The sequence below is a fragment of the Falco peregrinus genome, chromosome 4 (assembly GCF_023634155.1).
Source record: "Falco peregrinus isolate bFalPer1 chromosome 4, bFalPer1.pri, whole genome shotgun sequence".
Taxonomy (NCBI): Eukaryota; Metazoa; Chordata; class Aves; order Falconiformes; family Falconidae; genus Falco; species Falco peregrinus.
In genome coordinates this window covers 1,263,617-1,289,962 of record NC_073724.1, presented here as the reverse complement: position 1 = coordinate 1,289,962, position 26,346 = coordinate 1,263,617, and the positions used below count along the sequence as shown (strand labels likewise).

The 26,346-nt window shown below is 44.2% G+C and overlaps 1 protein-coding gene across 4 annotated transcripts in view; it reads left to right on the top strand.

The window, feature by feature from the left end:
* IMPG2 (interphotoreceptor matrix proteoglycan 2) overlaps nucleotides 1–26,346 on the top strand; it is a 60,418-nt gene that overhangs the window by 32,698 nt on the left and 1,374 nt on the right. For 2 of the 4 annotated variants that reach the window (XR_008746762.1, XM_055801393.1), the window contains exons 6-17: nucleotides 3,468–3,520; nucleotides 3,979–4,070; nucleotides 6,993–7,154; nucleotides 10,118–10,176; nucleotides 11,291–11,308; nucleotides 13,309–13,553; nucleotides 14,184–14,266; nucleotides 17,965–18,289; nucleotides 18,753–20,479; nucleotides 21,319–21,538; nucleotides 22,706–22,916; nucleotides 24,930–25,118. Coding sequence is in view for 3 of the 4 variants with exons in the window: in XM_055801393.1 (XP_055657368.1) it covers nucleotides 3,468–3,520; nucleotides 3,979–4,070; nucleotides 6,993–7,154; nucleotides 10,118–10,176; nucleotides 11,291–11,308; nucleotides 13,309–13,553; nucleotides 14,184–14,266; nucleotides 17,965–18,289; nucleotides 18,753–20,479; nucleotides 21,319–21,538; nucleotides 22,706–22,916; nucleotides 24,930–25,118 (3,384 nt within the window). In the remaining variant the exon portion in view is untranslated. Of the gene's footprint in view, nucleotides 1–3,467; nucleotides 3,521–3,978; nucleotides 4,071–6,992; nucleotides 7,155–10,117; nucleotides 10,177–11,290; nucleotides 11,309–13,308; nucleotides 13,554–14,183; nucleotides 14,267–17,964; nucleotides 18,290–18,752; nucleotides 20,480–21,318; nucleotides 21,539–22,705; nucleotides 22,917–24,929; nucleotides 25,119–25,303; nucleotides 25,503–26,346 lie in introns of all 4 variants that reach the window. The other 2 variants (XM_055801392.1, XM_055801391.1) reach the window with 2 other exon arrangements.

Genomic DNA, 26,346 nt, shown 5'->3' with positions numbered 1-26,346 from the left:
TAACTGTTAGTTTGACCAAATTTGATACTTGACTGGTCTTACTAGGTTAGATTTATCAGGGATTTACTAGGTCTTACTTAAGCCCTTGGCTTTTAATTTTCAGCCAGCTGTGAACTGGAATTTTGTCAGAAAATTGGTTAGGTCTTGGGGGCTTGTGTTTAGAAGCCCCTCATTACCAGTAAGAATACATTACCAAGCTTTGACAAAGATGGTGGCCTCTTACGGCTCGAGGTGATGGGTTTGCTGTGCTGTAAGGGCAGCAGTGTTACCCTCATGTCGCTTTTCAGTGCTCTGGCGGTTGCCCCGTGGCCCGGTTCAGTCTGTGGTTGCCACCACGCAGCAGCTGACCCGGTGCATAAGCTGGCGTTACTTACCGAAGCGCCCCGTTGGAGAGCTGCTGCTCATTTGGGTCAGTGGCGGGGAGAGTCCCCTGGGACCTCTGAGACTTAGATAATTTAGTTTTGATGCACCTATAACTAGCAGCCTGCTCACTCCGGCTGCCCTGCTGCAGGGCATGGCTGGGCACCTCGGGGAAAGCTGGGGTGAGAAAGGGCAGAAACATGGTGCGGGGGGAGGAGGAGGGAACAGCCACAGTGCGAGATGGTGGCATGCGGGAGGCCAAGGGCAGGGCGGCGGGCATGCATTCCCTGCAGGGCCCACACCGGGTACGGGAGTGGGGAGCGAAGCTGAGCCTGGCAGAGGGTGGAGGGTAGGTGGTGCTTTAATGTTTGTCTGTTTCTCGCTACCCAAACCTATTTAAATATGCAACAGGTTAATTTAACTTTCCGCCAGCTGGGTCTGTTTTGCCGGTGGAGGTAATTGGCAAGCGATCCTCCCGTCTTTATCCTCTGAAGCATTTTCGCCTTATTTTCTCCCCTGCCTCCTGGAGAAGGGTGGTGAGCGAGTGGCTGGGTGGGAGTTCTGGCCGTTAGCCCAGGCTTGCCCACCGCAGAGCCGGCCACTCAGCTGGTCAGGTAGGGCATCTCAAAAGGGCTCAGGTGGCCAAGGTGCAGCACAGGTCTGCAGGAGGTGGCATCTGTGGTGACCTGGAGCAGCAGCCAGCGGGCAGCAGTGCTGGTGCTCTGTACTCTGCTTCTCGCTGTCCCCTTCTAAAGAAAAGAGGGCTGATAGAAGGCTCAGCTGGCGTTCACACAGAGGTCTGAGCACTTCAGCTGAACAGAACATTACAAATCCTGTAGCAGAATTGTTTCACTGCACATCGATTTGCTTTTGTTGATATTTTTTTTTATTTATTTTGACCTCAGTTACACTAAACGGTTTGTAGTAAGTAAAATCGCAGATCGTCTCACCTCTCCTGAGGAGCAGAACCATATGTGCTTCTGAACATACCATTGTCAAACGGGATGCGCTAAAATACTTTATTCACTGATGCTGTAATTTGGTGAGACTCTGGTATAGATGTAACCTTAATGCCTATTTGAATTGGTAAGAGGAATGCATCTTTGGAGTTAAGTGAATTTAACTGGAAAATCATTAATCTGACCAATTTAGAATTAAGCAATAGTTTTTATTTCAGGTCTAAGATGATAAATAAGGAAGTGAAATTCCTCTGAAATATAACCAGCATCCTTAAGAAAATATAAACCCATCTAATGTGTTTTTCTGTTGTTTGGGTTTTTTAGCAGAAAGAAGTGGATATTTTTTTGAATGAGGTACATGTGACTCCTTATATGTGGGATGGCAATGGCAGAGAATAAGTGAGGATATCTTGTCTAAATTATACTTGCTAGTAAAATTTGGCGTTCCAGTTTTGGAAATCATTCCAGGATTTACTGAGGTTGTCAAAGAATGAATAGAGGGTTACCTTGCACTGTGCTGGCTGAACACAGGTAGCAGTGTCCACGAGATGGAAGCAGACACAAACAACTGTACATTTCAAAGCTTGCGTAGGCTTCATCAGCTTCAGTTGTTCAAGAAAATACATGAAGGTACTGTTTAAGCTCTTGGATAAGTATTTTCTGCTTTGTTCATCTGGAGGTTATTTTATTTTTTCTTAGTATTTTATAGCTGTTGTGTAGATCTTGCCCTGTCAGTTGAACATTCCCTGAACTCGCTATATTCTGGTGTGGTTAATCCATTATGTGCAGGACCAGCCTGTGCCTCCTGGGGAAAGATTCTTGACTTAAATAGAAAATCAATCAGATTTTTCTTCAGGTCTGTTTATTGGTGAGCGTGACATGTCTTAGAGGCAGGGGGAGAAACAGTGTTTGAGACATTAACTCAGTGAAATGATCATATGTTTGATCACGTGCTCATGCCCTGGTATTGTTGGAGTGTAGCTTTGGAGCTGGTTGTCTGGCTGGTGCTGGGAGCCCTTGGGTTTTGGAGCGATACAGAGACTGGCTATACATCTGAAGGAGGCAAAATAACCTTCAACTTGGAGTGGAGTTTGGCTTGAGGACACATGGCAAGACCAGTAATCTGGTCTGTGAGTCAGAAATCAAACCTGGCAAGGCTAGGAGCTGTGGCTTGCGTCATACCAGCGCCCACATATGTTACAGTGAAGACCGTGCTGCAGTGCTTATTTTATGGCACGAGTATGACCACCAGTAACAAAGGAGTTCCTTTAGAAATGGGAGAAGTATCTCAGTGCGATGAACTTTGTTTTCTGAAGTTCCATTTCTCTCCAGCACTTAAACTTCCAATCTTGCAGGTTGAGCTGTATATATTAAAAACATGACAAACCTGGAAAATCATTTCTTCATTTAGGGAAGACTTGTTTCTGTCAGAACATGTCTCCCAATCTTGGTAACTTGACGGTTGCTCAGGGTTTACAGTATTGGCCCCAAGGAGCTTGGGTTTGCTGTAGGAGCCATGTCAAAGCTGTTAAGTTTTTCTTCAGGCTGACAGTCTTCATCTGATTTTTATCTGAAATGTTTTTATTTTTCACATTTGGCCTAGAGTTGTTTTATGTGTGTATGAATACAATAATTGTATTTGGAAACTGGTGCCTTTTGAAGATTTCCAAATAGGCAGAGTAAAAGTCATGACGAAAAGAACCCATCTTCTAGCAGTGATTTCGGTACAGTTGTGGTGTTTCAGTGCACTGGAGAGTATTTTAAAACCTGAGCATTTAATAGAATTTGACAGGTTATCTTTGTGTTCTATCCCTGGTCTTCACATCTGCTACTTTTACAGAACTGCTGGAAGGCAGAATGTATTTTTGGGTGGGACTCCCAAGTCAGTGGGAATATATGGAGGTTAGCAGCCCAGAGGGGCACAGGATGTGCTGTGTGATGCAAGGGACCCAATATCTAAGTTGCAAAAGATAACTGAAATACTACAGAACTGCATAATTTTTATGAAGGTTGTCAGCAAAGTAGTACCATGATGTAGTAATTCTGCAGACCTACTTTTTGTGTGGCAGCAGAATCACAGGTAAATCAAAAACTAATAAAACTACCTAACTGTGTCCAATTTCAATTTCTGATTTTATTTTTATTTAGCAGTAGTGGGACTCCAACTCCAGCTTTGGATGGTGATGTTACCACATTGAGAGGTCAGTTTTCACCTAACTTTTGCTGATTCTGAATTGCTAGAAAATTGAGAAATTCAATACTGCTTGGGTTTCAGAAAGAGCTGTTAGTTTTTGCATCTCAGATAATGCTGTTTGTGATTTGGAGATCATGTTGTATGCTGATGTTATTTTGTTATTGTATGAGTCCTGAAAATCCTACTTGTGAAAGAAGTTCTGTGCACTTTTTAATGCACTTAACTTCATGTTCCCAAAACCACATCTGCTTAGATAGGTCATTAGCATTTTATTCTGATTAGTGTATTTGATACTTTCCCTCAGGCTCTTCAGGTGTTTCCCTTGTTGTTTCTGTCACGATGATGGGTATAGGAATCAAATTTTACTGTCAGTTTACGCCTGCTAAACTGCCTCTGTGTGTATCTACATGTCCACGGGTATGAACCCCCCCCAAACAAAATAATACTGCTGTCTTTCAAACTCAGATGCAGCTGCCAATGTTCCTCCCCCTCATGAGATCTCCGTTGAGAGTCCTGCGGGTGGTACCATCCATGAGATCGAAGATGCAGACACTACTGTGAGTGTGTGGGTTTTTTCATTCACTTCAGCATTCTGTTGCCTTTCCTAAATATTATTCATGGTCATGTGCATTTCCTAGTACTTAAAGGTGTTGTATAGCATAGTGTGTTGACACAAATTAAGGTTTCATAAAAACAGGAAAGGAGCTTTAGAAAGTTTTAAATAATTTCCAGGGTAGGCAGTTTTTCATTTGCAGAGGCTTTGCAGTGCCCCATCCCTGACAGTGAGAGAGAACAGATTAGTTGAGCTACCAGGTAAGGATTTTGCCGGTGACATGGGACTAGACAGGGAACGCCTAGGGCTTCTGACAGTTCCAAGAAGAATGCGCAGCGTTATTATTCCTGTGGAAACACAATACACCCCAAATCGGCTGTACTCTTGTTTCGAAGGTCTGCGTGGTACAGTTCTGCAGGACAGCAGAGAGGTGGCCTGGATAACCTTGAACATTCCTTCTGGTTTTCTGCTCCTTTTCCTCTGCTGACACAGACGAACTTCTATCCATCACCTTACAGTCACCCTTACCCTGATATTTAAGCACAACTCCCAACACAGGGAAGCCTACATACATCAAGTACTTAAAACGTCTCTGTAGCAGTGAGCTGGCCTTCAGAAGTGCTGACCACTACACAGGTCCCAGGGAAGTATTTGCTTCCAGGAAACAGCTCCTCTGGATTAAAATTTAAGCCCAAACTCTAGAATTCAGTTGCAGTATTCATGGGCCTATATGAGTCAAGAACATTTTGCAAACCAGTGGTACGAATCAGCTGGCTTTTGTTTTCTTATAAACATGAAACTCTCAGTGGATTTGCTGAGAAGCTTAGTCACACATGCTGCATATAAGTAGAAGCTGTTTTATGGTACTGGATTTAGCTGTGCACTGTTCTGTAACCTGGTATGGCCATGAAACAAAGCTGGGCCAAGCTGTACGTTCTTCTAGAGCTTTCAGAGCTGACTGGAGCTCTGGTATTGTCCTTCCAAGAATAAATACTGAATATGAAACAGGCAGACAGCTGCTGACTCAAGTCCAGGGTCTGACTTCATATTATGTACCAAGAGCCTTGGCGCTTTGATCCCGTGTACACCATTATTCTTTTTTGAAACAGAATTGCCTGAAGTATTTCTGCCTAAGCAGAGAATAGGACCACTCAGTAAATCAGAAATAAGCCAGAATTAGATTGCTGCTGCTACAGTGTTTTCACTCTGTGCAGTTACATCACACCTCATCATTGCTCTGTGCAGCCAAAACACATCGCCAGTTACAAGACCAAGAGTGAGCAAAGCTCACCTTCTGCACTCATATGTTGACTGTACTTTTGTTTTTGGGGGGCTGATAAATGATTGAATCTACATGGTGTTGCAAACAGCCATACAGTAGCAGCATATATATATACCTGCTAAGTGTGTGCCTCCCACATGCTGACCAGCTTTAAGTAGCATACCAGTCATTATGGTCCTTAACAAATTTATCTAGTAAAAAAAGGGATTGGGGGAGGAAGAGAATTTAACTAAAAATTTTTAAGAGTCCCTAAACAGTAAGTCACTCACTGGTGGCAGATAAACATTCTGGAGAAAGGTTCTTCCATTTCCTGCACCGTACATAACACGGGCTCCAGTTTTGCTGAAAAGATCTGTTTTGTTGGCACTCTTTCTTTCCTTTTTATTTGAGAAAAAGCAACAACTGGATGTAAATGGCCAAAGGCATTTGGCTATTTGGCTAAAGTTAACTTAAGCTAGCCTTCCCTGCCTCCAAATCTCAATTTTTTCTTTCAGAACAAAACCATGAAAGAAGATCTGTTTTTTCTCATGTCTTTCAGTATACCACAAGGAGTAGTGTGCTGGTTGTAAAATGCTGGGGAGCTAAGCAGAGCATGCTCTTCCTGTGTTGCTCAGTCGTTCGCATTAGATTAAAACCTGGAACTCGCTGCTGCCTGCGGCAGCCCCGACATCATGCTTGCGGGCTGTGTTGCACGGCCCCTGCTGTGGGGCTGCTTGGGCAGCTGCTCGCCTGCCAGGTGAAGCCCACCACTTCAGCTCAGCAGGGCCCTGCAGGTCTCCTGCTGCCTACTGGGTACCTGGGGTGTCCTTCGCTCACTGAGGCTGCTGTTCACTTACAGGGTGCGGCTCTTGATGTAGAGCTTGGCGAAGGTAACTTGTCTTCCAGGTGCAATAGGAAGTAGGAGCCTTGTGATAAATGAGTAAATTCGGGGTAAATGAGCTTGTTGCTGACTGGGCTCAGGTGAGCTGTCTGTGTATCCATAGCTGCACTTCCAGTTGCTATGGGAACATCCCACACAACTGGATTTCTGTTTGTAGCTGAGGTCAACTCGATAGCCTAGCACTAGAAATGTGCAAATGGAAAATAGAATTGTCTGCAATACAAGAGTTCTCAAAAAATGTTCTTGCTCAGTAGATTGCCTTGCTGGTTGCTGCCTGTGCCCCTGAGGACAGGCTCTACTCCATTACTGCACAGGGCAGGCGTGCGTGCTGATGGCTGAAGTGGGCGTGCTGTACTTTGCACCAGTTTTCGTGTGTCATTAAGTATATCCGTGACCATCAGTGTGGCCACCACTGCTGCCCTGAGGTGTTCCTGTCCGTACAGTATTGATGGAGAGGGCTCAGGTTTTCTGCCCCATCACCAGCCAGAGAAGCCTCCAGGTTTGCAGCAGCTGGAGGAGCTTCTGGCCCACGTAAGAAAGACGTTTGAACCCAGGCTTAGGAATGTAGGGTACTGTTGACAGATGGCAGGTCATATGTGTACATATGTATCTAGGAATGCTTTTTACATGGAGTAAATCCAGGATAGGTAGGAAGCTGGTCTGTGGTGAGTAATGAGGATTTTTTCTTATAAAAAACCTGAAAGTCAAAACAACAACAAAAGGCATTAAATCACCTGTTTTCTCCCATCTTCCTTCCCTTCCAGATCAATAATGAGATCAAGAAGCAGGATGAGAAGCTAGTGAGACCTGCAGCTGAGCAGATGGTAGAGTTCAGCATTCTGATCGTTGGTGAAAAGTACAGCGAGGAGCTGAGTGATCCAGCTGCTGCGAAGCATCAGCTGCTCTCTCATCAGTTAATTTCTCAGGTGACGACCTTCCCTGACTTCCTTTCTCCCTTGTTGGCCCAGCGAAGCAGCAGCAGCAGACAGCTCCTGCCTTAGGGCTGCCTGTTTCTCATGGGCTCTGCAGAACCAGCTTAGGGTTTTGTTGCCCGAGGTAGGCTGGAAAATGCTCACTGTGCGAATGGACGGACTGTGTGACACTGCGGCCTGTGACACGCTGCCTGAGGGAGCAGTGCCATACAGCCTGTGTAGCAGACCAGCGGCCAAAGGCCAGTTACTCTAGTTTTCTTTCTGTGTTTGCCATGAAATAACCTGCGGTCGTATTTGCAGGCAAGAGGTAAAAGTATGCCTTTGGGAGGCTCAGGAAATAATGCTGAACCCCTGAATTCAGACCTCACCTCAACAGGACCTTCCTGAAGGACTGACTGCGTGTGCACTTGCTCTCTCTCTCTCTACCCACACCCCCCACCCCCATATTCTAATTTCCTTAATTTACTTTGTGTTAGCAAAAGAACCTATCAGATGTTATTAACAAATGAAAAACATTCCCACTTACTTTAGTCCCTTTAAAGACCTGTTTCTGCCACGGCTGACTTTGGCCTTACCACCCTGGCAGAATTTTTCAGTACCTCTCCCTGTCTGTGTTACTGCCGCAGAACTTTTAAACTTGCAGAGAAGTGACAAGATTGTTGTTTGCCTCTTGATGCAACTTCATTAGTTCTTAAAGTTTTAGGACTTGAAATCCTAAATTTTAAAGATACGGCTAACATTTCTCTAGTGGCTGGTCTGCCTAGAGTTTCTTTCAGTGCTTTCTTATCTCCTTGTCCAGTTTGAATTCTTGCATAATGCACTTGGTTTGAAACTGGGGAGTGAAAAAGATGATTTCAAGGGTCTCAGCAAACGAGCCTGCCCATGCTCTCAGATGGCAGGATGTGACTTGGCTGCGGTCCAGAGCCATCAGCCGGTGCTGGGGGGCAGCCGCAGTCGTGCAGCTGTAGCACAGCATCAGTGGGGAGTGCAGGCAGAAGGCTCGGGGCCACCAGCACTTGCCTGTGTGGGCACGCTCCGGCAATCCTACAGGTGCTGAGCACCAGGGCAGGACACAGGGTGTCCTGGCAATTACATGGTGTCCAGATTTTGGACTGTAGAAGAAAGTCTGGCATCAGTCTAGAGCATCTGTGTAGACAGAGTAGATGAGAGATGAGGAAACGGGAATAAGCTGCAAACAGCAGGATTCATTCATTATTTCTGCTCAGGAGCGACATTTCTTCCAATGAGTTGTTGTGCACTGCAGCGAGACACTTTCTGGGATCTGGGCTGCTGAGACAACCCTTGCTCTTCAGTCACACCCGGAATCAGCAGTGCACGCGAGCACGTTTTAAAACTCTTCAGCCAGCTCTTAAGCACGCGCTTAAATCCCGTTGGAGTCAGTGGGAATGAAGCGTGGTTTAGACTGTTAGGCACCTACTTCAAAGAAAAAATACATATGTGCATATGCATATAAATGTATACATATACACACATATGCAGGATTTATTAAAACTTGATTTCAAGTTAATTTAATTTTAATTAAAATGTAATGTTTTAATTTGTATGCTACACATAAAGTTACTGGCCCACCAGTATACAAGCGCATATTTAAAGTGCAATCATACTGCTGTCTCCTAGCTTTCCTCTCCCTGTTGTTTCCGATATTTTTCAAAATGTTGTCTACAGCAATGGTAATTTTATTACCGTCGTTCCCTGGGGCAGAGAGTTTGCTTTCCTTTCTCTTGGGAGAGGCACCTAGGGTGCCAAGCAGCAGCATGTCATGAGGCTTATCTTTTCTCTAGCTTTGCTTCTTTCTTAGTGCCACCCAGTTGGGGTCCTTTGTTGAATCCCTTTTACTGGGGCTAACCCTGTGCCAGATCCCAGGCCTGATGGGAAAGACATGTACCCTTCGCTGCAGCCAGAAAGCATCACCCCAACTGTCACAAGTTGCTAGCATAGGCTAGACGTCTTAATTTTCCTAGTTGTGTGGCCAAGTAGCCATGCCATAGTGTGTTTGTGTAAGAAATGTCAGATGGGACAGAAGCCACCTGGCACACGGATGTTCCACTCCTTTGATCCCTTGCCTGGTTTTCTCTGTGCTTGGATAAAGAAGCTCTTGAAAAAAAGAAAGTCTGCAGTGCTTCAATTGTTTAAGTCTCACCAGAGACAGTTTAAAAATAGAGAGATTGGGGAGGGAAAGAAGAATTTGAGGAGTTAAAGATAATCCTCAACTGGCAAGGATCTTTTTGGAGGAAGAACAAAACTCCAAACAGGCATGAACCTTCAATGTTTTAATTCTTGGTTTTTGTCTTGTGTGACATAGCTGAATTAGGCCTGGATGTGCTGCCAGTTTGCTGCCCTCGCTTGTCTCTTGCATAGCGCTGCCATTCCCTCCTGAGCCCCTCCCGTGTTCGGGGCAGTGGGGACGAGCCGTGTTCTCCCTACAGAACACATCAGTGCCTCTTTGGGCTCTAAAGGTCCCTGTTGCTACAGCGGCCGCTGCTCCTCTTGTTTAAGTTGCTAAGGTCCAAAGCATTTTCCTGACTTCTTTTTAACTCGGAGAGGTTCGGGAGGGAATGGAAACCTTTTGGGCAGAGAAGACTGAGAATGAGAGAAGGGATGTCATTTGCTATGGGCAGTGCAGATCTCTGCAGGGTCTGTTTGAATCTCTTTGAATCTCGCCCCGCCCTCTGAATGTTCCTGTATGGTTCTTGGGAAATGCTGGATGTTGTTGTTCTTACTTTCGCTTTTCCTTTTTTAGTAATGAAACAATGTCACTGAAACTCTTCTTCTGTAAAGAGAGAGAATATTTAACTGTTTTTCTCGTATTAGATATAACAGCTGAGATAATTTTTTTTTTTTGGTAAGAAAATGTTGAAAATACTTCTTGATTTTTCGTAAAAAATGACTAGGGTGGAGGAAATATGTGTTAATTTTTTGTTTTCTCCCCAAAATAGATCAGAAGTGTATTTGAAGGACTACCTGGATACAAAAGCATCCATATCCTGGATTACAGGTAAGCAGATGCTGACATGTGTGCAGTGACTGAAACTGATCATGGATGGGGGGGCGATGGGCTAGCGCCACACTTGGAAGAACATCGGGCATGTGTTGTTGGAGTCCCTGGGATGTATTAACCAAAGGACAAGTGCTTTCCTGTTTGGTACCTCTATACAGAGGTTGAAATGGAAATACAGAATTGTATGTAAATGTAATCATCTCTTTTTTTGCTCCTGGCATCCACCAGAGATTCTCACATGATACGCTTGCCTTGATTTTAAGACAAGGCATTCTTATTAAAGATTCCATCCTAACATTAAGAGTTCTTTTCTAATGTAAAACTACTATCTGATACTTCTTCAGTACTATTGACGTGTCCTAGTATTAAACAAGGAAGAACACAAAAACCTTTTTGGAAAAATGTGTATTTAATTTTTTTTTTCAACAACTTAATATTAATTTGGGATGCCTCTAAAGGTTGGTGTTTAAGATGTGTAAAAGTCTTTTTTTTTCTTTGGCCAAAGCAAAGGTGGGTGAATAGTTTGATAAGTGATACGCAATGTTTTAACTCTCTTTTTTGGCTGGAATATTCTAGCTAGAATACAGGCAGCCAAGGTGAGAAAGGTTTTATGGTTGGAACCCTAGGCTGCATTCGATTTCCAGCCTGGAAGGTAGCAAACCCTTCCATCTTGGTATCTGCAGTCCAATACATCTGCAAGCTCTTGGTTCCTTTGAGAAGGCAAATAAAAGTTTGATATTTCTGGCAAAGTATCAGAGCCCTGTACTCTGCTGTGCAAGACAAAAAAATGTGTTTGTAAACTAAACCTTTAGGTAGGATTAGTGCACCTTGATTTTCTGACAGCAATTTACCTGCATTATTTGCAGTAATTGCGATGGCTCTGCTCTGCTGATTCCTTGTGACCAACAAGAAGTATCTCAGTTCACTGAAAGTACATCAGTTACGTAGCAGAGTAACTATGCAGCTTATAACTATTTTGCGGTATGCTTTTTCAAATTTGTATGCCCTGTAGAATAACCAAAGCAAATTTGTTAAATTTGGAAGACTTGAAGGAAGTGATAACATTGATTTAACAGGTTTTGCTGTTGTTTTGTTGTGTTTCTATATGCAGACCTCCTGAGGACGGCAGGTAAAGACAATTTTTTTATAGATATTATCATCATACAGCTGGAAAAACATGCTTAGCTGGAGGGCACTGTGGGGGATTTGTAGTTTTGGCTCCAGTGAGATAGTTATCCAGCATAAATATTATGTGAGGGGGTTCTACCAGAAACTGCAAGTCACTGATCTGTTTTGATTATGGATAAATGTAATTTGCTTATTTAAGTCCTAATCATAAAAAACTACTTGGGGAAAATCTTCTTAAACACAAGTCAGCTACTGGGCTAACTTGTGTACGGGAGTGTCTTTTGTGAAGAAAACAAAATTGCTTAATGATGACTCAAGGTCTTTATGCTTTGCAAGAAAGTCTTGAGCAGGTATGGAATGATTATTACAGAAATTAAAGTAGGTAAGAAAACCATAGCTGTCCAGCAAAGGCAGCTGGCTTGGCTACCTCAAGGCCAGAGGTGCTGCACATCTTTGCAGTAGTTTTGTAAACGTGACTGAGCAAAAGATGGGATCAGTCTGGACTTGGGTTTCATCAGACATATGGAGGTTAAGCATCCAAAATTCCCCTCCTTTGAGTATTTTAAGAATTTCATAAGACAGAAAATGAACTGCAGCCTTTAACTTGATGAAAGGCTCTTTTGTGTCTTAGCAAAGGCATAGCCAGTTTCCACAAACAGTTTTACAGAGAATGAGCATTTTAACTTTAGATGAAAGGGTAGAAAACACAACTCTCTTCACAAACAACAGTGCCTTAAAGCCACCCTCTCCTACTCTGCTCTTCTGCAGGCTAATGCATGCAGCTATTCACAGCGGCTGTGTTCCAAGCACCAGATGTTTTAGCCCTTTCCAGACAGATGAGGGTGTCGTAGTTATTCGTTAGGAATTATTAACTGCAGCTGACAGCACAGTTGTATTAAGCTTCAATGTTACTTCTGGGGAACATACTGTGTTCAGTCTTTGCTGTGCCTTTTCACTACTGCTGACTTTTTTTTCCCCTGCTGCCAGTGAGCGCCCAGGTGAGCCTTTGGTGGGCTCAGTTCCATGACACAGCCAGCAGCGAAGCTCCAGCGGCTCCTGACACACAGCAGTCAGCGTTTGCTGATTACGCCTCTGTTGTGTCTGGTGCTGGGGCTTTGGAGGCTTCTCTGAGGAGAGCCATCCTTTAGCAATCCAGTCCAGCTCTGTGGAATGAAGAGGACCTGTCTTTGGAGCACATTTTTCTAACACTTCTTAGTTTACTTCATGTTCTTGCTGTGCCTGGTGTACAGGCAAAACATGATATATTTTCTAAAGCTCCCCTGTGCTTATGCCCAGGGCATGGTAACGTGATTGCTGCCTACGCTGTCACGTGGGAGGGGACATCCAGGCATCTTTGGGAAAAGAAAATGGAGGAGGGCTGATATGAAAAAGGCTAAGCTGTACACAGATGCAAAACGTAGTTAAAGAATAAATGATCAAATGAGTCTAGAAAAATGTTCCCAATGTTGAACTCTATTAAATAGCATCTCATCACTATTAAAGACATGAATTCAAGTAGATTGATGCTGCACAGTGACGGCGATCAGGGCTCCCTCCAGCTACAGTAGGTTGCTACTATATACAGCCTGGTTTTCCTGGCTGTTTTCATACCTCAGAGCCGTTCCCATCATTTGGCATGATCTTAAAGTTGTCACTCACAGCGCTGCGTGCCGGTGGGCCCGTTGATAATGCTAGCAGAAAGCCAATGTCCTGATCTGTCTGCCACGCTCCTGCTGGGGCCAACCTGACAGCAGGTGCTGGTAGCCTTTTCCATGAGGACTTTGCAGTGGTGGAGAGCATAGGCAGGCAGACACAAGTGTGAAAAGAATTACGTTGTTTTTATTTAGGATCCTTTAAAGTAATATATTTTTATATTAAAAGAGAGTATTGACACAGTAATGACCCCACATTTCTTGGGGGGAAAAAAAAATCACACTGTTTGCTATACATCGGAAAACCTTGCATCTCTTATCTGTGTTTTTTCTCTTTGTACAACTGAAGCGGGGTGGAAGTTCGCTATGCTGTTACGTTTGATGGAAAAGCCATCAGCAATGCCACCTGGGACCTCATCAACCTTCATTCCAACAAGGTGGAGGACAACTCCTTTATGGGCATAGAGGATAATCCAACAGTTGTGTACACTATTAGTGACTTCCGAGATTACGTTGCTGAAATACTTCAGAAAAATGCCTTGCTTGAAAACACGTCCTTGTCTTTAGACCCTAACTCTCTCCAGCTTACTAATGGTGGGTATTAATTATGATGCACTGGTTGGCCATGCATCTGCAGTTTTATAAAATAAATCTCAGATGAGTTAATTATTCAGCTGCTCTCTGAATAATTAAAAGGAAACAACAAAACCAACTGTTTTGTAGCTTGTTTTGCTCTGATCTTAACCAGGCTAAGCCATTAGCAGTAGTATCCCCTTCTTAATCCATTAATTTGCCTCTTAGGTTTTTTTGTTCTTTGACACAGAGGTTTGTGGTATGCAATTTTGGCAATACTTCCAAAAATTAACAGGACTAGAAGGGGAAACATGGTTCACATGATGCTTGCTGCACCAAGATGACCTTCAGCTGAGTAGCCATGTGCTGGCCTTGAGCAGGCGAAGGGAATGGCTGCTTTACTGCTGAATGTTCCAGAACCCTGCTGGAGGTGGCGGGGCAGTGCTGCCTGCCCCTCTGCTCTCCTCTGCCCTCAGTACTTCCCGTCAGTGATCCGAGGGCATTTCCAGAAACAAAATCTTGCTGGCAAACCTTTGGAAAAGATTTTACTTCCAAATCTGAGATGAGGGAGGTTTTTCAGTCACTCTTCCAAAGCAGCTTCCCCGCACTGCTACTGCAGCCTTTAGATCCCAAGTATTTTTATTTCCACAGTGAAAGAAATACTACACCCGGCACCAGAAGACCCATCCTGGATTACTGAACATCCAGCTGTGCTGGGGCGCCCGGAGCTTGACGTGAGTAGAGTCCAGTTCCGAGTGACAGCCTGTGGACACAGCTGAGCAGCTTAACTCGGCAGGGCAGAGCCGCAGCCAGCACCCAGCGCTGCCTGCCCTGTTGCTCATGCAGAATAAGCAGTAAGGCAGGCACACCTTACACAGGGGTAAAACCTCTGGTGTCATCTCTCAGCTGATAATTTGGTATCTCTTGTGTAACGGTTTCCCATGATTGTCTTCCATCACCTGGCAGCGCTGTGCTCCTGGCTGTGCAGCCGGGCCTTGCTTCTTGGGCTTCCTTTGTCATAACGGTCAGACTGAATTGCTCTAAAGACATGATTCTTCCCGCAGTACTGCCCGCCTTTGGAAGGCGAGAAACAGACGTCAGCACTAAGGCTGGCTGGAGGAGGTCAGATGGTAATTTCCATATGCTCCTTCTGTTACTGTATTGCTCTCACTGAAAGTTCTCAGGTCAGTTTTAAAATGATGTCTATCCCCTTAATGCCAGCAGAGGAACCACAGAAAAGTAATAGGTGGTGGTTTCTTTTTTTTTCTTCTTTTTTTTTTTTTTTTTTTTTTAATCCCCTCTTGAAATTGTGATTACCTTCTCTGATGACCTCTGGAACAACAGAGTCAGGACACAGGCTGAGGTTCCCCATGGGACAGGAGACCTGGCTTCCCTGACCATGTCTGTGCGATGCAGAGGGACCAAAGGCGGTGCCAGCTCTGCCAGCAGCTGGGGCATCTGAATGGGGGAGCCGTGCCCAGCAGGCTTCTGCTCCGTGTGTGGCTGTGGAGCAGAGGTGTGCCTTCCAGGGGGAAGTGAGCTCATCTTGTGCCACAAAATCCAGGTCCCCCTGTGCTTGACAGCAGGTTTTCGCCAAGTTCACGATGAGATAAGGTTGTGAGCACAGACACATTTAATTTCAGGCCAACTTCTTAGATTTTTATGGAAGTAAAATCTGCATTTGCTTCACAGAACCCGAATATTCTTGTCAGTACAGTCACAGGTATAACATCCTTAATTTCAGGCCAGTTTTCCCCGAGTTTTAAGAACTTATCATTGATGTCTAAAATGCAAATTCATATGGATTTGCCATAAATGGCTTAAACATGGTGTGGATAAACGTGAATTTAACTCATCTTTCAGGAAAGGGCTTTCTCTTTGCTAGAGCTATATAACTAGATTAAAATGTTGCAGATGTTTATTTCAGTAAGACGGAGAGTTCTGCAATCTTTACACTCTATCCGTGGGTGCTCGGATAGATGTGCAGGCAAGATTTTAGAGCAGAGGCAGCTTTGCAACAATAGATTTTTTAAATCAGGTTTAGGGAATAGTGCGTACAAGTAAAATCCGGAAGTTACGATTTTCTAATCATGGACTATGAGTAATAATGTCATTTATGTCTTTAGTCAAAACCTCTAATAATGTAAAAGATATTGAGTGTATCCAAACAACAGCTGGCTACAATCTGCAATACATAGATAATTTGGGAAGTAACTTGAGATAAATTCAAGAAAATCAAACAGGCTTAAACAATAAACAAGGCTGAATAGATTAGTCAATTACTTCCACAGGTGTCAAACCTTTCTGGTTCCAAGTAGATGCTGTTAAGTAGAACCGTTACCTATGAAAAAGAATTTTGCTATTATTTTTCTTAGGTGATTTAAGTTGGACTTGTATTATCATACATACTCGTGACATAATGTGGGACTGTCATGACTGTCTAATTGCTAGCAGATGGTACCAACTGATCATTAATTCTTTTCTTTGAGCTTTACAGCTTTTAAAAGCTGAAGAAAAAATCAAGTCTAGTTTTTGAAATCTGTGTTTTCTTGTTATTTCTGTTGAGTTGTAACAGGTAGAATGCTCTAGCTTGCTGAATGCAATGCTTTTCTGGCAGCAGAAAATGGAAAATCAGGGAGGGGATTCAGCATTTGCAGTCATCTGTCATATTTGTAAGCCTTTCAAAAGACATTAGCGAAAACCAGAACTTGCCAATATGATATTAAACTTGTTAATATAATATATTGCACTGTAATAAGAATCTTTGAATAATGTTAGTTGTCATAGGAACATCTATCCACATTCAAATAAATGAAGTGCAATATCTGGCAACTAAATGCTTACATAAAAAAAAAAAGTATTAAGACACTATTGCTAGTTGTCCTTATTCATTCTTTATGGAATTTATATGTGTAATTTGTTTCTAATTTTGCACAGTAACTCTTTTAGAGCTTTATTTATAGTGGTTAAATTTGCCAAAAAAGATAATTGCTGTAGCACATGTCTGTATGGTGTATATATACTTTTCAACTGATTGTTAACCATGTAAATGAAAAAAATGTGTGTAGACTGTGGTGTCATAACAACTGGCTGCAAAAATGTGATCAATACAGGACAACAAATAATTTAAGAAAAATACCTGAACTGGCTTGTTTCCAAAGTGATTAAATGCAGCTTGAATGAAGTTGAAAAATCTAATTCACCCATATTTCAGCCAGGAGTAAAATTTAAAATTGAAAAGTATTTGGACTCTTCCTGGTATTCATGCCGGCCAAGTCGCAGAAAGAGATTAGACAGGAGTGGTAAGCTAGGGAAGTGGTTAAAACAGTTTTGGACCGTAATATGTATTACAGAAACCTATGCCCGCTGCCCATGTAACTTTACCCATCACCATCAGCGGCTGGTTAGCACTTACTAAATTGCTGCTTCTTGAAATTGTTTGGCAAGTTTTCATCCCTCGGGTGTTTTTTTGTCCTTATCAGACTGTTGCAAGGGGTTGATATGTGGGCAGGTACCCATGTGAAGCACTAATTCCTGAGTTTTAGGCAGTCAGCTTGCTTCTGTAGCCTTGACCTAATAACTTAATTTCTTCATTGTGTTTTCCCGGCAGAATTGCCTCATGAGACACCGTGATAGCATATTTAAGGATGAATACAGTGCTAAGCATTCCAGCCGTAAACCTAATACTGATTGGGGCACGGAGCAGTAAGCAAGCGGTGTGCAGAACGGAAATTTAAAAACAAATTATTTTTGCACATTTCAAGCAATTCACAAATTCATTGTGCATGCTCTCTTGTTCATCTTAACTGCTGATTATTTTTTAATTATTATTTTCTGCAAAGGCATATCAGCTTTGAGATGAAGTTATTCTGGGTTCTAAACATTCTTTACGTTATGGTCTTTCTTCCCATATGCACACGCTGAGAGGTAGCAGCACGTGCCCACAGGGCACGCATGCATTCAAGTTCAACTTCTGAACTGTTTTATGTATCACAGTAATTATAATGTTGCAGTCACTATATTGATTATGTAGCTGATGAATAATAGCTATTTAAGAGCCCTTCTTTAAGTGCCGAAGGAAGGCAGGCAGTACCACGCGCACTTATCTTAAATCAGCATCCAAGAGATCCCTCTTTTCAGTGAGGACAGGAGGTGGGGTGGGGGCAGGCGGCCAGCCTCCCACTGCCACAGGTGAGGTTGCACTCCAAACGATCCCACCAGCTTCCTCCCCTTTTAGTGGGCATGGCTGGGCATGACAGTGTGTCACGGGATGTGCGTGTGGTACGTACACTGCGCATGGGTACATCCCTGCCCCCCCCCAGCGTGGCCCCGGTGCCGGCTGCTACCCACGCCGCTCCGTGCGCAGCCCCACATGGACAGCCGCTGCCTCCCCAGCAGGAGTGGAGATACTAACGGTGGGTTTGTGTTCCAGGACAGCACCTTTCTAGCTGAACGCCCTTCAGCAGATGAATCGACTGTCAGCAATACCCTGCCCCTGGATTTCACCAAACCAGATTCCCCTTCAGACAGCGGCCAGACCAGTGACAATGAAATCCAGCCAAGACCAGAAAATCTGGTCTCTGAGACCAGTTTGGCGCCTGAAGCACCGCTCTCCTTGGAGGCTGATGTCACTTCTTTGCCTGATGGGCTGAATTTAGAGGATGGGAACCAGAGTCCTCGTTTGGTCACCACACCAGCATTAGGGCGTGATTCTGTGGACACCCTGGAATGGCTTCCAGCCCCCAGCTCTTCAGATGGTAAGTTAATGCCACTGCCTGAACCCTTCGTGTGGCCGGCAGCGTTCCCTGACGCTCACCAAAGGTGTATAGTTCGCCAAAATGACTTTTCAGAAACATCTGAAAAATTGGGTCTTTCCCTGATAGTTTTTGCCTTTCCTGTGGTGCACCGTATCCGAGGTCAATGTGCTGTGGTAAAATGTTTGTAACGGCTACTAATGCCCGTTTGCCCCTTCAGGAACCAGCACGCACACGGTGCTTTTTCAGTTGTATAGAATTATTTCGCTGTGTCTGAACTTGGCCCATAGACGATCCAAATAAAAAGTGGGAGAGGTCAACAGGGGTCCTTCTGACTTTGGCATACAAAGGCCAGGATGTAATATGGGAAACGAGCTGAATACAGATCTACAGACAGTAAAATGAATGCATCCTGACACTTTCTATCATAAATAACAACTAATTGGAAATTTATTTTTATTTTTAGTGTTTGAAGACACTGGACCATCTGAAGACCTTTTGCCTTCAAGTCGTCCTCACCTCGTGCCTGAAGAACCTCCATCTACAGACGACTATGCAGCTCCCCTGCCTTCTGCACCAACAGTGGCCTCTTCGTCAGTCGCAGAGACTGGTATTAAAGAAACAGCATCTGCTGAGAAGGAAGCAGGAGCTCTGGGTAGCCCTGCAGGCAGTAACAGCGCAGGCTCTGCATTGCCTGAGTCTGTGGAAGAAACTCGTTTTCCCTTGGAAGTACACCCTATGGAAAACGAAACTGATATGTACCTTGGAGTTATAAATGACGACGGGTCTGGTTCCACTTCTGATGGTTCAGGAAAAGAAATGGAATCAAATATTTGGCCTTGGGAAGAAGCAACGCTAGAACCAGTTTTCTACCCTGGTCCTGACACCTGGGTTGAAGATGACAATGAGTCCTTGTTAATCAGAAGAGAGGATATTTCTGATGGCATGATCTTAGACTATATTCTTAACTCTAGGAATAAATTAGATGATGATCCTTCCAAAGATGAGAATGAAGGCACAGCTAATATAAAAGAGGATTTCCTCAACGAGTCTGAAATATTTGTCTTTCCAGAGACTACAACTCAGCAGGTGCCTCTGTTACAGACATCATCTGTGGAACCGTCTACACAGACAGAAACACTTGGCATGTACGAGTCTTCTTTTGTTAAACCATCCTTGGTTCTGGAGCCTTCAGTGGACCATTCCTTTTTAGACATGCCAACCGGAGTGACCCCTGGGTCACCACACAGTACACTTGCACTGCCTGTGGAAGACAGTCTCCTTACATCTACAGGGACCGTCAGAACAGAGCAACCTGAAGAGTCCAGTGTAGGTCAGAACTTCATTTCTGAAGCAGATGAACACCAAAGCAAAGACAGGCCAACGACAGAAGAACTATTCACAGTGGAGCGGGCAGATGGAACTGAAGCTGCTACAATAGGCCACTTGGACACAAGCTCTTCAGAAGCTATTCTGACTGCAGATCCTTCCACGGTAAACCCTGATGCTTCCGTGGAAGAGCAGCACACCCTAGATTCGTCGTTGGCAGGCCGAGATGTTACTGGGTCAGCAGTGAAGAAACCAGCTAGCGTCTGGCCTACTGCCAGAGCCCTAGAAAACTCACTGGATCAGACGGCGCCATCAGCAGCGCCAACTGCCACTCGAGTTTCAACTGCAGTTCCTCCAGTGATACATCAGACCACTGCTCTAGGGGGCTTCGCTGGGCAGGGCAGTACGGACCATGGCACGCACGTTTCCATGAGTCTCAGCACCATTATGAACCCTCACATAACGGTGAGTGTAACAGGCGCTGCTGAGCTTCCGTCCCATCTCTCTCCTGTGGGATCCATGGCATCCTCTGCGGCCACAACAAAGCTGGGAGATGAAGTGACGAGAGCCCTGAATGTCGCAGCGGAGCTGGACCGTGTGAGCACTGCCCGCGTCTCCCCCGAGCTGACTGAGGAGGGAAGGAGCATGACAGAGAGTCATGTGGAGCTCACAACTCGCCTCCAGTCCACAGAGATGGCCAGCATGGCTTGGGCCACACACGAAAATCGTGACAGTACCCCTGTCCCATCACGAGCTCTAGTTGTGTTTTTCAGCCTTCGGGTTACCAACATGATGTTTTCAGAGGACCTGTTCAATAAAAACTCCCCTGAATACAAAGCATTGGAGCAGCGGTTCTTGGAACTGGTAAGAATCACTTCTGTACTGAATGTCTGTGGCCAAACAGACAAAAAATTTTGGTAAGAGTTCATCTGCTTGCTTTTGCACAGAGCAACTCAAGACTGGTCTTTACAGATATGATTTCTGTTCCTCTGTGGGAAAATTCTGCCTGCAAGTGGGGTGTGGGGGGTGTTGTTTGGCTTCTATTCAGTCAGTGTCTCCAAAGTGTCTATTTTTTTAGTGCTATGGACCAGATGCTCTGCTTGTGTCAATAAATGTAGCAGCGTACCTGGGGTCCCTACACACTCCCCGTACCTGCTTCCAGAGTGCTTTGTATTTAGCTGGGGGTGGGGGGAGAGAATAAACGGGGGCTGTGGCGATGCCACCTTTCTGCAACATTCAACCCATCCCAAGTAACAGGTACTTCAGGGAACTCAGCAGTTCCTAAACTGATGGCTAGTGAATCCCCCCAGCAGTTATACAGCAATGAATGTCAGATTTTAACCTGGGAATTGCCCTCTCCCAACCGGAACGAACGTTTTGTTGTGGAAGATGGAGGGAAGGAGAAGGGAGGGACGGGGACATACTTGAAGGGAACACCCCATCAAACCATGAGCATGCCTGGTGCTTGGATCAAGGCAGAGCACTACGTGTGTCCCGAGAACTGTATTTCTGATCTGCAGATTTTTGGACACTTGTCTGCGTGTGGGCAGCGGGCTCCTGGCAGGCTGCCTGCAGAGGCCCCCGCTGGGCAGTTCTGCTGGACAGCACAACACAGAGCCCCGCTGTCTGGTGTGGTAACAGTGCAGCTGCCTCCAGCAGTGGTGCAGCCATACAGCTCTTCCACCCCGTCCCCTGTGTTGCAGCTGGTGCCCTACCTTCAGTCAAATCTGACGGGCTTCCAGAACCTGGAGATCCTGAACTTCAGAAATGGCAGCATTGTGGTGAACAGTCGAATGAAATTTGCCAAACCTGTGCCTCGGAACGTTACCAATGCTGTGTACATGATCCTGGAAGACTTCTGCAACACTGCATATCACACCATGAACCTGGCCATCGATAAATACTCCCTGGATGTGGAATCAGGTAAGGATGGCAGGGGAATGCAGTTTAGAGCCAAGGGATTTAAAGCAACTTCTACTTCAAGAACTCGCTAAGGATCCCAGTGGCTCAGGACACGGCTCGCTGCTTTTCACAGGCTTGGCTTTAGAAAGAGTCTTTCAGAGAGTTCAACCAAACCAACGCATGAAAATCTGTTAAGGGACTAAAGAGATCCAAATCTGAGTGAATCCAGACTGAGCAAACTGTATGGGGCCCATACAGAAATATGGGGACAAAACCAGCTCACGTTAACACTCTGTGTAACGCCACTGCACTTTCACGGGGGAGGGGAGGGGCAGACTGGCCAGCCGGAGCAGTGGTGCCCATCTCCCTTGCGCTTAGTTTCACATGTGGTTTGAACTTACTCCACGGGGTGGGCACTGGCACAGGTAACAGCTGCTGCCTCACTCCTGCGGTGAGCTCTTGTTGCACAAAAAAGTCACAGGCCCTCTTAGTTCACTTTCTGATACAGGGAGAAAGTTTCCTCTCGGTCCACGTTAGCCAGTAGTTTACCATGTCAGCAACTCTGAAATATTTCCTCTTTGAAGGTTAGAGGAAAATAATGGTGCTGCCCTGTTGGCAAATGGCAGCTGTTGTTCCAAGGTAGCTCTCTTACAAAGATGGTCTGATTAGCATGACGCATCTTCTGGTTTTGATCATTTAACTGCATGCCAGAGTGAGGTATCTCAAATGCTACGCACCTTCCTTGCAGACACAAAGGCAAATCCCCTCACAGTAAGTAGTGAGTGCCCACAGTCCCTGTGCCCCCCCTGTATGCCGCTTAGGTTTTCTGTAACAAGAAGTACTGGAGATCAGCTGTGTTTTACTCATTTGCAAAATACAGTTCCAGCAGACAGAGAACATCTGAGTACTGCACATTCCAATAAGGAAAAGAGCACTTTATACTTGCTTTTTTGATTGGCTTGTTGGGTGGTCTTAGCTGTAGCACTGACACGTGCTGTGCAGAGGAACACATCCTAGTGCTTGTTCACCTTAGCAGAACCTGCTGTAACTCAGGGAAGGTGCGTGCTGGATTTCTGTGGGTTATTTTAACTAACAGACCATTAGAGAAAATGGCAGCAACCAGCCAGCACTTCACCTCAGTTGAGGTTCTCCTCTGTTGTTACGATTTTCCGCTCTGTGTGTTCTCAGGTGAGCAAGCAGATCCCTGCAAGTTCCAGGCCTGCAACGAGTTCTCTGAATGCATAGTAAATCGCTGGAGCGGGGAAGCTGAGTGCGTCTGCAATCCTGGCTACCTGAGCATCGACGGGCTGCCGTGCAATAGTATTTGTGATCTGCAACCAAACTTCTGCCTGAACGATGGGAAGTGCGACATAAGCCCTGGGCAAGGGGCCATCTGTAGGTAGGTCAGTCCTGCTGTCTGAAGTACGTGTGTCCCATATGGAAACCCCGTACTGCCTCCTCTGTTGTAGCATTCTGCAAGACTGGTCCAAAATTCCATAAGGTAACGTGTAACAAGTGAGAGGAGAATGATTATCATTCACATTATGCTGCTGCTGTATGGAAGTTCCAATATTAACATTACTTTTCCTTGTCTGTATCAGAAATGAGACAGCAACATATTTATTTAATAGAATATAAACATCAGGAAATAAAACTAACCAGGAAAAATGGTAGTTATGGAACATACTCAGTTGTTCCAATAACCTTCATTGACCTTTAGGGCCAGAATTTATCTCCAGAGGTCTTTTCAAGTAGCAAAGTGTTAGATAATGTCATAAAACATATGAGACTTAATTCCAACACTAAAATTTGTATCTGAAAGGCATATTCATACACTTGACCAAGAACACTATTCTTTATACATTTATGCTGTAAGTCATGAAAGTACATCATTGACCATTTGGGAAAAATCACATGTGGTTCATAAAAAGGTCAAGGCACAGACCCCCTGGCTCAAATTTTTGCTTTTAAAAACATCCAGATGCATTTGAACAGGATCTCAGCAATTTACAGGCAATGAAAAAGACTTTGTACGAGACAGAGACAAACTGATGCTCCTTCCGACATTGCACATGATATTCTTTTTTTTTAAAGTTTACTTAGAATGTCTCTGAAGTCAATATTAGGAGTCCTAGCAGTTAACAGCAGAAAAAAATGTTTCTAAAGCTATAAAAATGGATATTATCGTGGCTGTATTACATTACCTGCTTCTAATTAACACTATTATACAAATCTGATAAAATTTGTATCTGAACTCAAGCATGCTCTGGCTAGTATTTGTAAGAACATTTTGAAAAATCTGAAGTATTGCACACTATTTTCAGAAACTACTTCAGATATTTATGTTAAAAGACTTATTACTGATGTTTCTTATTAATAAGGCTCACTGCTGTGAGTGGTCATAATACCTTACAATTCCTTGAGTTTTTATAGCAAAAACTTCCCCACACACATAATGCAAATGTATTATTTTTACTGTATATTTAAAGACATTGACATTTAAGTCCTCGTGTTCAAAACCACAGCAAGGCTGAAATACTGAATGCTATTTTGGGCAACGATTCCAAAGATACAATTTTGGATGCACACTTCTTTCTAGTCATTTATTTTATATATTTATTTAACTAATAGTTGCAGACTTCACTGTGCTGTAAACATTCTGTTCATTTAAAACACCTTCATCTGTATTTACATTACAAGATGCTTGATACGTCATGTGCAAGGCTCAACCAAGGCGTAACTTTTTACTTAGTTTAAACACCCTCCAGTTTTAACATATCACAAGCTACTCTAAATTGCATAAACCACAGGCTTTTTCCATCACAAATGCGTTATCCTTTTATTGTTTTACCTATCTTCACTCAATTCAGTAATTGGGATTGTTCAGTGGGGAGACCTTATTGCAGCCTTGCAATCCTTGAAGGGGGATTATAAGAAAGATGGGGACAGACTTTTTAGCAGGGCCTGTTGTGGTAGGACAAGGGGGAATGGTTTTAAATAAAAAGAGGGTAGATTCAGACCAGATACAAGGAAGAAATTGTTTACTCTGAGAGTGGTGAGGCACCAGAGCGGGCTGCCCAGAGCAGCTGTGGGTGCCCCATCCCTGGCAGGGCTCAAGGCCAGGCTGGATGGGGCTGGGAGCAGCCGGGGCTGGGGGAAGGGGTCCCTGTCCCTCACAGGAGGAGGAGGAAGGGGTTGGGACTAGATTACCTTTAAAGGTCCCTTCCAACTTTTTGGATGATTCTGTACCAAAAAGGCAGTTCACAATAATAATAGAAAGTTGGTGCTTGAACATGCAAAAGTATTTACTGAGGTGACTTAACTGAGGCCACGTCGTGACAGGAGGTCAGATACATTCACATTAACAAAAGCTTTTGCTGCTGTTAAATTTCCCTGTGTTTCTTGGTTGCAGGTGTCGTGTGGGAGAGAACTGGTGGTACAGAGGGGAGCACTGTGAAGAATACGTGTCTGAGCCACTGGTGGTTGGTATTGCAATTGCTTCTGTGGCAGGATTCCTTCTTGTGGCTTCTGCTGTCATCTTCTTCTTGGCCAGGACCCTTCGAGACCAGTACACAAAGAGTGACACAGAGGACTCACAGGGGTAAGTGACACCATCTGATATTTTAACACACATCTGCTACAATAATGATCATTGTTGTAAGTCTTGTATCATGCAGCTGACAAGCAACAGAATGTACAGGCACCTTCAAACGTCAGGCTTCCTTAACCTGTCTGCTGCCCTTCCAGGCTGCAGGGAAGCTCACAGTGTGTTTATTGCTCCCTCAGGCAGGGTGACAGCCTCTCGTCCATTGAGAACGCAGTTAAATACAACCCCATGTATGAAAGCGATACAACTGGCTACAGCCATTATTACCGGAGATACCCTCAGCTAACCTCCTACAGTTCTACCAGTGCAGAGACATCCACAGACTACAGCAGTGAAGAGATCAGGCACATTTATGAAAACAGTGAGCTTACTAAGGAGGTAAATGACCTTGTTTTCATAGTGGCATGGAAAAGATCGTGTAAACAGTAAGCTTATTCCACATTTGCAACCTGAAAGCTGGGCCCAGTCTTTCCCCAGTTTCAGCTCTAGATGAACAAGTTGCAACTATGGCTGCTGCAACTACTTAGGAGAAGAGAGAGAGGATTTCTTTCCCTGCTTGCTGTTAGGTACAGAGAAAGGAACTGAGTGTGTTCTGGCCTCTAATGAATTTCACATGATAAAGGAGCGAACTGCTTAAGTAACTTCACAGGAGTTGAGGAGGATCACGCTATGGCTCGACGCAGCCTTTAGCTTTTAATGCCAACTACCTTATTTAAGAACAGTTCTACAGTGAAAACTTGTCGCATCTAGGCCTTTTTTTCCTTTTTTTTTTTTTTTTTTTTTTAAAGTTTAGATGTTTCCATAACCTGCAAGTTAGATCATATCCTTCTCCTCTCTTCCTGTATACACAGTACCCAGGGTTTACTCTAGAAGGCTAAAGAGAAAGGATTTACATCCAGGAACTAACCACAGATCCTTAAGCAACTGTGCGAGATGTGAATCGAGCCTGTAGCCGGGCTTGTAGGGAAAGTATCTATGAGAGATAAAATGGTTTTGTTAAAGCCTGTTGAAATGCCACACTCTGTCCAAACCCTGGTTTTGCTTTAAAGGTATTGCTGGATTCCAGTGAAGTGCTTCACTTCAAAAGGGAATAAAATAAAAAAAAAAAAAAAAAAAGGCGTGAAGAAGAATTTTAGCATTGGAGTGCACAGTTTCAAGCTCTACTCCTTGAAATAGCAAAGCATAGGAGTTTTTATTTTCCAAAACCCAGAAATCAGTTTTC